Source organism: Humulus lupulus, chromosome 5 (assembly GCF_963169125.1).
Source record: "Humulus lupulus chromosome 5, drHumLupu1.1, whole genome shotgun sequence".
Lineage (NCBI taxonomy): Eukaryota > Viridiplantae > Streptophyta > Magnoliopsida > Rosales > Cannabaceae > Humulus > Humulus lupulus.
The window spans coordinates 59,131,547-59,143,514 of NC_084797.1; the positions used below are offsets into that span (position 1 = coordinate 59,131,547).

An 11,968-nucleotide genomic window follows, 5' to 3' on the forward strand; every position below is an offset into this window, starting at 1 on the left:
AGTGTTTTTCCTCCTATAGTTCTTCAAGATGTCTTGGAGAATCATCACATTGTGGGCAATTGATTTCCCTTGGACAAAAGCACCTTGATTTTGATGAACTAGAAAAGGCAGGACTGTTGCAAGTCTAGAGCACAGCAGTTTATAAATGCACTTGTATATCGTTGAACAACAAGCAATAGGCCTGTAATCTATAGCTTTAGCCGGATTCTCTTGTTTAGGAATAAGAGAAATCATTGTGTTATGTAATTCAGGTGGCATGTGTCTTGAATCAAACAAATTAGAAACTGCAACACAGATTTCTCCCCCTATAACAGACCACATTCTCTTAAAAAAAACCTGATCCAAATCCATCGGGTCCTGGTGACTTTGTATCAGGAATACTAAAAATCGCTCTTTTTATTTCCTTATAAGAGAATGGTTTCAGCAAACCAAGTTGTTGATCTAAAGATAGCTTAGATCCCTGCTCTATACAACTCAAGTTTAACCTAGTGTTGACAGTGCTTCTGCTTCCCATGTAGCTGCGGAAATGATTGAGAAAATGCTCCACAACTTCAGAGAAATTATCATTAATCATACCTTGGTCTGTAGTGAATGATGTTATTCTATTTTCCATTTTTCTCTTCTTTAGGCAAGCATGAAAAAAAGAGGTATTGGAATCTCCTTTTTGCAGCCAAGTAATTTTGCTCCTCTGTCTGAGAAACTTATGGTACATTTTTTCTTGAGTATCAAAATTTGCAGCTGCTATAGCTTCTTGATCCTGGTAATTCATGTCTCTCAGATGAGATTGAGCGTGATATTTAGCCTCACTGTAATAAGCTTTAGCTTCCTGATAACTTTTCCCAATATCACCAATCACTTCATGGTTAAATTTCTTGAGGCAATGCTTTACTCTCATAAGTTTTAAGTAGACCCCTTTTAGACCTCTAGTAGCCATCGGTCTCTTCCAATTTTGCTCCAATATGGTCTTGAAATCTTGATGATCAGCCCAGAAATTGTAATACCGAAATGGTTTGATCCCAATTGCCTTCGTAGCTGTAGCTGAAACAACACATGAACAATGATCTGAGACTACTTCCCAACTAAAACGAGCTGCAGTGTTAGGAAAAACATCATGCCACTCCTCATTGACAAATACATGATCTATCTTGGAATAGATTCGTTTGGTGCCAACTTGGTTGTTAGTCCAAGTGAAAATCGAACCATAACTTTTGAGAGCTTCGAATCTTTGTTTAGTGCTTTTCAGATTTAAGTTGACAAGAAATGACGTCAACAGTTTGGTGTTTTCATTGAGAGCATTAAGCAAATCTTTGGATTGTTTAGTAAAAAACCTCATGCATTACCAATGGCCGCCGTGAACAACCCAGGAACTGGTGGGCGACCATTGCCCCAAATACCTGAGGAGCAAACTCCTCACATTGAAGATTACCCATGGAGGCTTGGGAAGCAACCAATGACAGACCACAACCCAAACGGGGGGAGTGCATCATCTGACTCCCAGGGGCCGCCTGCTCCCAGGCTTGACGAGGACCTCTATTATAATCTTGAGACGTACATTCCCATCATGGAATTGGAGAATCACTAACTGCGTTAGCAATTGGTAGAGGCCAGAAGGCGCAATCAAGAATTGGTCAGGCAGGCCGCTGAGGTCCAGGTGCCACCCCGAAGCCCAGAGGACTTCTCCGCGGGAGCACGACTGCTAGGACGGCTGAACAATGGGCTCAGCAGGCCCAGCCAAGGCTGAGGGCAACAGGCGATGAACACCTTGGAAGAAATACCCAAGCCAATACTACTGGAAACCCGACTGTGGAGGTAACTGCAGGAATAGGGAATAACCGAGCTCCCCCAGTTGCTCGGAGTTCTAACCCTGAATTTGTCAGGAATAACCTGGAACCTGTCCGGGCCAATTCTAGGCCTTCCAGGCTGAACAATGGGAGGCCACCACCATCACCTATAAGGCATCCACCATCTCCTATAAGACACCCCTCACTACTTCGAGAGGCACCCCAACCAGCTCATCATAGGAATCAGGTAGGGGAGCATGCACCACAAAGGCCATCTCGAAGTGGTAGCTGAGAAGGGAACCGTCGAACTTGACCTAGACACTGGGGTGAGCGAAAGGCGACCTGAGAACATAGGGCTGCCTAACCAACGGGAAGCCACATGTCAAGATGACAAACAACTGGAGCAAGAGGGTCGGTGGAAGATCCACCTTGTAACCATCGAGCCCATCAACTAGAACAAAACGTTAATTTTATGAGTGAGAGCTTAAACCTCACTAGGTCTATAAGCGTATATAATACCAAACCCATGAATACTGGGAATTATGGCAATAATCCTGATCTTCGAGATCATCTAAACCAGAACCCGGGGCAAGCCAATCCCTCAAATCTAGATTTACGCGATCATTTGAATAACCGAAAGGAACCTATGTAGCCAGTATATGGGAACCAATATAACCCTATACCGGTACAAGGAGCTGGATTTTTATAAAAAATAACTAGCTACCCCAAGCACAAGCTCAACCTTCCGTAGATTTGGTCAAGGAGAGAATTAATCAGCTTGAAAGAGTGTACAGACTCATTCAGGATGAGAGGAACAAGGACAAGGCCGATGACTCCAATGAGGAACTTGAACCTTTTGCTCCACATATTTCAAACACGCCATTCCCTCATAGGTTCAAGATACCCCATGTAGCTCCATTTGACGGGAACTTAGACCCGTACAACAACCTGAGCACATTTAATACCATCATGCGAGCCAGAAACGTTGGCTACGAGCTCAGGTGCATGTTATTTCAAACTACTTTGATAGGACCAGTGAAAAGCTAGTTCGAAAAATTTAGAAGACATTTGATCTCGTCTTGGGATAAATTAGAGAAGAAACTTAAAAAACAATTCAAAGCCATGGAAGGCGTTAGGCCCGAGGCGTCAACCTTGACCAATGTCAGACAACAGCCGGTAGAGTCGTTAAAAAGTTACTTGGTGAGGTTTAACATAGAGGTGGCGTGAGTTTGTAACGTTGATGACAATGGCCATCTTATGGTTGTTCAAGCTGGTATATTACCAGGAATTCCTCTTTGGGATGATATGCAGAGAAAACCGATAAGAACAATAATCGAGTTCAACAAATGGGCTCAGAGATTCGTCAATCTAGAGGAGGCGAGGTCATCATTAAAACTGACCCCTCAACCCACTATAACTACAAGGAAGAATGTTAACTCAGCCTCGACCTCGGCTACCCCATCAACGTCTCGACCCTCAGGAGATAACCCTTCAAAAAGGAAGAAAAATGAAAGGAATAACTCAGAGGCAGACAAGGGGAAAAAGAAGAAAGGAGACAAGTATTTCTTTGTTTATACAGTTTACACCGAGCTCAATGAGACTCGGGAAAATATCTTTCTCACAAATGAGAATCAGGTCCCATTTAGACGACCTGATCCAATGCGAAATCAGAAATCAAAGAGAAACACCAACAAATACTGCAGGTTCCACTGGGACGTCGGACATACCATTGATGAGTGGCGACAACTGAAAGATTGAAGGCTTGATCTCAAGAGGATATTTCAGACAGTATATAAGAAACTGGAATACCAATCAAGCATCATCCGGACAGAGGGCAGCATTTGTGCAACCTGCCCAACATAATAACAATTCTCGAGCAAGGAAGGATGATCGACCTCCCCCAATAGATGGGGAGGATGTGGTAACCATCTCCGGGGGACTGCACCTTCTTGGATCGGGTAGAAATGTCCAGTAGAGATATGTGAATGAGCTCAAAACTGGAGACGGTTCTCCCTATGAGCCTGAACCACAAGCCCCAAAGCAACAAAGGGTTGAATCTTAACCCATTATTTTTACAGAAGAAGATGCCTCACATGTCCAGTTTCCCCATAATGATCCCCTACTCATCACACTTCAGCTCGCGAACAAAAAGGTGCGTAGAGTCCTGATAGATAACGGGAGCTCTGTCAATATTCTTTATAAGGCCACTCTAGAAAAGACGAGACTCATGCTTCGAGATTTGAAATCTTATGCAACAACGTTGTATGGATTATCAGTAGAAGGGGTCACCAACACAGGATCCATTGAGCTCCCCATAACCTTGTGAGACTATCCAGTCTTGGTGACCAAGATGATAGAGTTCGTAGTAGTGGACACCCCATCGGCCTACAACATACTGCTTGGGAGACTAGCCCTGATTGGGCTGGGGGCAGTGTCGTTTGTTAGGCATTTGGTTATCAAGTTCCCGATGTCTAGTGGCAATGGGACGCTGAAGGGAGACCAACTTGCTGCACAGGAATGCTATAGCATTTCCATGAAAGGAAAAAGCCAAACAAGTGCACAAATGCTTGTAGTTATTCGGGAGTTGAACGAATCCATATTCAAAATAGAAGAAGAGATCAACCTTAGGGTTGAAGAGAGGGCCGATCTCGAATCAATGGAGGAGCTTGAAGAAGTGAAGCTCGATGAAAAAGATACCACGAGGGTGGTAAAAATAGGGAAAAATCTTTCCGAAAGTGCAAAATAGCAATTAACTTGCTTTTTGAGAGAAAACAAGGATGTGTTTGCATGGTTGCACTCGAATATGGTGGGGATTAGTCCGAATAGTATGAGCCATGCACTCAACATAGATAAAAGCTTCCCTCCGAAGCAACAAAAAAGGAGGCTCCTAGATGACGATAGAAAGAAAGCCTTGAAAGAGGAGGTTGAAAGATTAAAAGAAAATCGGTTTATTCGAGATGCTTTTTGTCCTGATTGGATAGCCAACCCTATGCTGGTCCCGAAGCCCAATGGCAAGTGGTGAACCTACATCGACTATTCGAACCTCAATAAGGCATGCCCCAAGGATTGTTTTCCCTTGCCTCGGATTGACCAGCTTGTAGATACCATTGCAGGCCACGACATCATGTCATTCATGGATGCTTATTCTGGATATAACTAGATAGCCATGCATGCACCTGACCAAGAATATACGAGCTTTGTGACTGATAAGGGCTTGTACTGCTACAACATAATGCCTTTCATGCTCAAGAATGTAGGAGCCACATACCAAAGGTTGGTGAATAGAATGTTCATTGAGTAGATAGTGAATAACATGGAAGTTTATGTGGACGATATGTTAGTCAAGTCCAAACATAGCTGTAACCATGTATGTAACATCCCAAATTTCCTAATAAGGCTTAGGGCCTTGATTAGGGGGCCAGGATGACAAATTATGGAATTATGTGATTATATGATATTTATGTGTATCATTATGTGAATATGTGAGTAGTATTATAATATGACTTGATATGCATGTTTAGGTGTATTAAATATGCATGTGGGCCCATTTCTGTTTAATTGGGTAATTTTCATAATTTGGTCCGTTTTGGGTATATGTGGCATATATGTGATATATGTGTGGGAACACATCATTATGTGGATATATTTGAGATATTCAGCATGAGACGATCCCAGAGTGCAAAGTAGCGGTTTAGTCATAACGGGGTCAAATACCGGGCTTGGGGGTGAGCCTAGAGGTAATTTGGTAATTTAGTATATTACCGGGATCGGGTAATGGGGGAAATTATTTGGTAATTATTTGAGGATATTGGAATTAACGAAAATTATGAGACGTTAATTATGATTGATGGGTTAAGTGGCAAGTGACGAAACTACCCTTGTAGGGTTTTGGGAGAGTGTTATGGCCCTAGGGGAAAATTGGTCTTTTGGACCAATATAGTGACTTAGTCAATAAAACCCTTAGCTGAAGGAAACCTCACAGCAACACAAAAAATAGAGCATCCCTCTCTCTCTTTCTCGGTTATCTCTCTATCTCTTGGAAGTTTTGATTAAAAGCTTGGATTTTTGGGAGAATTGAGCCAGGAAATTGTTAGGATGAAGCTAGGAGGCCATTACAACTATTAAGGTAATGATTTTAACCTTTGATTCATGGTTTTTCTGAGTTTTTCTGGTGGTGTTCTTGGGCTGTTATGGAGCTTCAAGACTCAAGTGTTGATTTTGATTATTAATGGTGTTTTGATTGTGTTTGAACTTGGGTTTTGATGAGGTTGAGGTATTGATGAAGTTTTGGGGTTAAATTATAAGTTTGGATGATGTTTAGGGTTGTTTTGAAGTTTGGAATTCAAGGGAAAACGATGGGGAAAGAACTAGAAAATTCTGGTCTGTCAAACTGGCGCCCCAGCGCTAGGCAGGGGAGAGCATGGGTGCTCTCTGACTTGGGGCAGCGCCCCAACGCTACCCATGGGCGCCCCAGCGCTATGCTTGTTTCAACAAGACCCATATTTAGGGCTTGGGAGTACTTTTGGGGCTCGGGGGATGGTTCCACCACCCTCTTGGGTGGATTGGAAGTCCTGAGAGGACGGGAATGGTCCTGGAGTTGGTTTTTAAGGATTGAATCTTATGAGGTTATTATTTTATGGTTATGACTAGGTTACCGTTAGGGCTTGGGATAGGATCGCGCTCGAGGGTCATTCATTGGTAACCCGTGCTTGTACCGACGGTAAGAAAACTGTACCCAGTAATTATGCATGGCATGAATGTGAAATATGGAATTTTCCAGAGCTTGAGTCTCTGTAATTGTGCATGATTATAATTATGCTTGTGATTATTGATTAAGCATGTTGAATGCCTTATATCTGCATATTTGACATATGATATATGTCTGTTTGCATTATCTCATTGAGGAAGCACCGACTTATTAGTCAGGGAACGACATTGGTGTCAGTATTGATTGTGAAGCTGTGACTTATCAATCAAGATCGGCAATAGTACTGAGCACTGGTCGTATGGTATTGGCTTATGAGTCAAGAACTATATTAGCATGTTTAACGCAAGTCGAAGTGATTAAATCTAATCAACATGAGCATCAAATGCTTGACTGACCCAAAGGTTGAAGAAAATTAAAAGCGCTTGTCTAGTCTAAAGGCTAGTTATTTAGTGCCAGGGCCAAAAGGCTTAGGTGACTGTAATGTCATAGGGCTTAGGGTGCAGAGCCCCAGAGAGTTCCTTATTCGCCACTTATACATAGATAGAATTATTAGTAATCTACACAGAGATAGACTTATTAGTCATCTATACAGAGATATATTATTAGTCATCTATAAAGAGATAGACTTATTAGTCATCTATTCAGAGATAGACTTATTAGTTATCTACCCAGAGAGTGACTCATTAGTCACCTACCCAGAGATAGACTCATTAGTCATCTATTCAGACGTAGGACCCCATAATCATTTATCTATACTTGCTTGCATACATGAATAGGGTTATTACTGGTAGGCATGCTTATTATGATTTGGTGACATGTTATTATTTGCTTATTAGCATGTTTGAGTTCTCTTGTTGAGCCTCGGCTCACGGGTGCTATGTGGTGAGGTAAAGGCAAAAGAAAGCTGGACCATCCTTGAGTTGGAGATCTTAGGTGACGATGTGTACATATGCAGCTGCTCGACCACCACGGCTGAGGGTTTAAAGAGGAACTAGGGTTAAACCCTATTTTGATTCTTAGGTCGGCTAGTTGTAAATCTTTTATTCTAATTAAACTTTAAAATATATTTTGGGATCCCAATGTATACTAAAAACGTTTTAGTGAAACGTCGTATCTTTGACCAAATTTTTTTAACCCTAAACCATTAATCACACTTAGTTATACGATTATGGCAAAAATGACTCGGTTAGCAATTTTATCACTGTTTAAAATGCACAACGTAATGGTCCCTGGGTAGTAGGGCATTACAATGTATACAATCTCGCCAAATGTTTTACGACACTCTGAAAATACAATATGAGACTCAACCCACAAAAATGCTCATTCGGGGTATCCTCAGGTAAGTTTCTGGGATTTATAGTGAATGCTCGAGGCATAGAGGCTAATCCCGAATAGATCAAAGCGTTAATTAACATGCCCTCACCTCGAAAACTTAAAGATGTCCAGAGCCTAACTGGACGAATGGCAGCCTTAAGTAGGTTTATCTCGAAATCTATAGATCGGTGTTTACCATTCTTTAATCTTTTGAGAGGGGGCAAGAAGTTTGAATGGTCGAACGAGTGTGAACTCGCACTTTAGAACCTTTAGAAACACCGCGTCGAACCACTGATCTTGTCAAAACCAATCGCAGGGGAAGTCTTATACTTATATCTTGCCACAACCAAGCATGTGATTAGTGTAGTACTTGTTCGGGAGGATAAGAAAATACAAAAACCCGTATACTACGTCAGCAAGAGGTTACTGGGGGTAGAGTCGATGTGCCCATTGATGGAGAAAATGGCTTTGAGCCTATTGCATGCATCTCAAAACCTCCGATCCTATTTCCAAGCACATCCTATCCATATGTTAACTAATCAGCCATTAAGACAAGTATTATCCAAGCCCAAAGCATCCGGGAGATTGTTGAAATGGGCTGTCAAGTTCGAACATTTTGAGATCACCTATCATCCTAGAACAATGATCAAAGGATAGGCTTTGGAAAATTTCAGTGTCGAGTGTACAGGAATCTCCAACGAGGAAGTCGTAACCCCAGTCCACGAGCTATGGAGACTTTACGTCGATGGGTCCTCTAATGAAAATGGATCGGAGGCAGAAGTCATTCTAATCACCCTGATGAGAAATCGCTTCCACTCGACACTAAGGTTTGGCTTTAAGGCATAAAACAACAAGGTTGAGTACAAGGCATTGTTAGCGGGTCTTCGGATAGCCGCTGAGCTCAAAGAAAAAACCATCCATTGCTACAGTGACTCACAATTGGTCATTAAACAGGTCTTGGGTGAATACCAGGCTCGTGACATAAAAATGGCAGCGTACCTAGAGAAAGTTAAGGCAACATTTGCGGGGTTTGAGTTCTATGCTATAGAGCAAGTTCCCTGAGAACAAAATTCAAATGCATATGCATTGGCCAGGCTGGCCACGACCAACGAAGCTGACACACTAAACGTGGTTCAAGTAGAATTCCTATCGACCTTGAGCATAACCGATCCAGAGGAAGAAGATGTAAACATGATTGACTCACAACCCACCTGGATGACCTCGATAGTTGACTACCTCAAAACCGAAAGTCTCCCAGTGGACCGCAACGAGGCTAGAAATCTTATGTACAAAATACCAAGACACATCATTTTGGAAGGAAAATTGTACAGAAGGGGATACTCCATGCCACTGCTTAGATGTGTAACTTCCCCTGAGGCAAACAAGATTTTGGAAGAAAACCAGGAAGGATTTTGTGGAGACCACACCGGGGGGCATAGCTTGTCAAAAAAGGTGATTATGCAAGGATATTTCTGGCCAACAATAAAGGCAGACTCGTTCTAGTACGTCAAATGCTATGATAAGTGTCAACGGTTCACTTCGATACTACGAGCTCCACCCATAGAGTTTACAATGATGAGCTCCCCATGGCCATTCACGATATGGGGAATCGACCTCATAGGCTCCTTGCAAACTAGAAAGGGTGAAGTAAAATATGTTGTAGTCGCTGTCGATTATTTCACAAAATGGACCGATGTCGAACCCTTAGCAACCATCACCTCAAAGAAAGTCCTAGATTTCGTAGTGTAAAACATCATCTGTAGATACGGGATGCCTAGGAAGATTGTATCGGATAATGGGACCCAATTCGACAGTGATTTGTTTACACACTTTTGTGAAAAGAATGGGATAGTAAAAAGCGTTTCCTCCATGGCCCATCCTCAAGCAAATGACTAGGTCAAAGTATTAAATAAGACTTTAAAGAGTTCCATGAAGAAAAGGCTAGAAGAAGCTAAGGGGAGATGGCCAGAGGAGTTGCCTCAAGTCCTATGGGCATATAGAACAATAGTGAGAACCTCGACGGGGCATACCCCTTTCTCACTAGCTTATGGATGCGAGGCCATGTTGCCTATCGAGGTCGAAATCCCAACTATAAGGTGCAATGTATATGATTAGGCCTTGAACCAATCCCAACTCGAAGAAATTTTGGACCTCATCGAAGAAAGAGGAAACGAAGCCCAGTTGAAAAATGTTGCATACCAGCAAAGGGCTACGAGATATTTTAACAAAAGGGTCCGAGATAGGAAATTTTGATTGGGAGACTTGGTGTTAAAACACGTGTTTTTGGCCACACGAGACCCATCTACTGAGGTACTTGGGCCTAATTAGGAGGGACCCTATCAAATCGAATCCATTATTCGATCTGGAGTTTATAAACTAGCAAGGCTAAATGGAGGATTGGTTTTGCGAGCTTGGAATGGTGAACATCTATGACATTATTATCAATGATATAGGAATGATGTTTATTAGTTTTAACCAAGCGTGTATTTGATTTTTACTTTTTGATTAATAAAGTACTGAATTTCATTCAAATGTTGTATTTTTATTTTTATACTTTTTTGCAAGACCTCGAAATTCAATAACCTAAGATCTCAATCATAGGATATTAAGGAGGCATAAATGGTATACAATCATACCACAAGCTTGAAAAAATATAACATAAATAAAATTAACTCTGATAGCAATGTTTGGATTATTAACCCGACATGAAGAAAACAATAAGTGTATGGATCATTAACCAAACACGCGAATCAAACATGCCGGGAACAAACCAGCAAGAGTTAATCGACAGTCAAAAGTTGCAATTCTAGATAAACCAACTAAAAACCATAAGTCGAAACTAGGGCTGTAAATTTTTGCAAATGAGTTTCAACCTCGAGGTCATACTCGAGGATGAGGAAAAGTAACTGGAAAAACAAAATATAACTAGACTAATGAGGTTACATACCATTTGAGTATTTTTTAAATACGTGGTAAAAGTAAAGTTCGACCTTGACAATAACGAAGTCGAACATGGGCATTTCGAATAAACTATGCATGAATGTATTGAAATTCGAACTTAAACCCAACTTATATTTTTATGAATAAACAAGTATAAAAGCAGGTCCTTAATCATAACATGCTCGAAATATTTCGACCCAGAAATATGATGTATAGTATTGAGGCAAAAAGCTAAAGGTAGACAATGTGCAAAAGGGCTTTCGGAAAAAAAATTGAAAACTATTATTAAAATATAAAGTCATAAGATAATTAAAATAGCTCAGAATTGAGCTGTAAATTGTCTTTTCCCCAAGGGCACAAAACATATAATTATAAAAATTATAAGGGGTCGCAGCCCATGAGTTGGATTTCAAGGGTTAGTTGCCTCCTCTGCCGCAGTCCCGGAAGCTTCCGATGTCTCCTCAGCCTCGAGCTTGGCTTCCTCCTCCTCGAGTCGAGTCTGCCATTTAGCAACGAATTCGGTCTCCAGCCTAGCAAGGAAGCTGGTATCAAGGTCGGGGTTGTTAGCCCAAATCATATACATCGCCATGTCCATGACGCGATGTTTTTTTGTCTTAAACTCCTCAAGAAGACGAGCCTTCTCGCCCTCCATAACCTCAAAGGTCATCTTCTTCTCCTCTTATAGATTGGCGTTGAGTTCCCGAAGCTGCTTGATCTCAGAGTCTCTAGCCTCGACCTCCTTCAAGGTCACCTTCAGCTTGGACTCAATATTGGGAATCCTTTTGACCTCTGCATCCCTTGCTTCAACTTCCAGACAGGCTTTTTTGAGGTCGTCCTCGACCCTTAGCTGGGCATCTCATGCCTCCTGGGTAAGTGCTTTGCTAGCTGTAACCTCGCAATTCAGCAAGAAATTGTGCTGAACAAAGGATATGAATGCCTACACAAAAAAAATAATAATAAAAAGGTGAAGGTCAGCAAGGCAGAAATCAGAGTTAGCACAGAAGAATGGGGCTAGGAAAAATGACTAACCAAGGAAAACATCTTGCCACTCTTGTCGAAAAGAGGGTTGGAATCTCGACAGGAGGTCAGAAATTCGCACTAAGGGGCTCCAAGGTTGTTGAAGCTTTAACCCATGCGGGTTAAAGCATCAGAATCGAGGTTGACTCCAGGGGTTCCAACAGCGCTGTCGACCACAAAATCGGGCACATAAGTTGAGATCGACATG

General features: G+C 41.8%; 1 protein-coding gene across 1 annotated transcript; it reads right to left on the bottom strand.

The window, feature by feature from the left end:
* Nucleotides 1-325: 325 nt before the first annotated feature.
* On the bottom strand, nucleotides 326-1,333 carry LOC133779168 (uncharacterized). The gene has a single exon (XM_062219160.1). The coding sequence runs from the start codon at nucleotides 1,331-1,333 to the stop codon at nucleotides 326-328; it is 1,008 nt and encodes a 335-aa protein (XP_062075144.1).
* Nucleotides 1,334-11,968: the final 10,635 nt, after the last annotated feature.

Coding starts and splice junctions, on each gene's coding strand:
- LOC133779168 (XM_062219160.1), bottom strand. CDS start 1,333: ATGAGGTTTTTTACTAAACAATCCAAAGATTTGCTTAATGCTCTCAAT.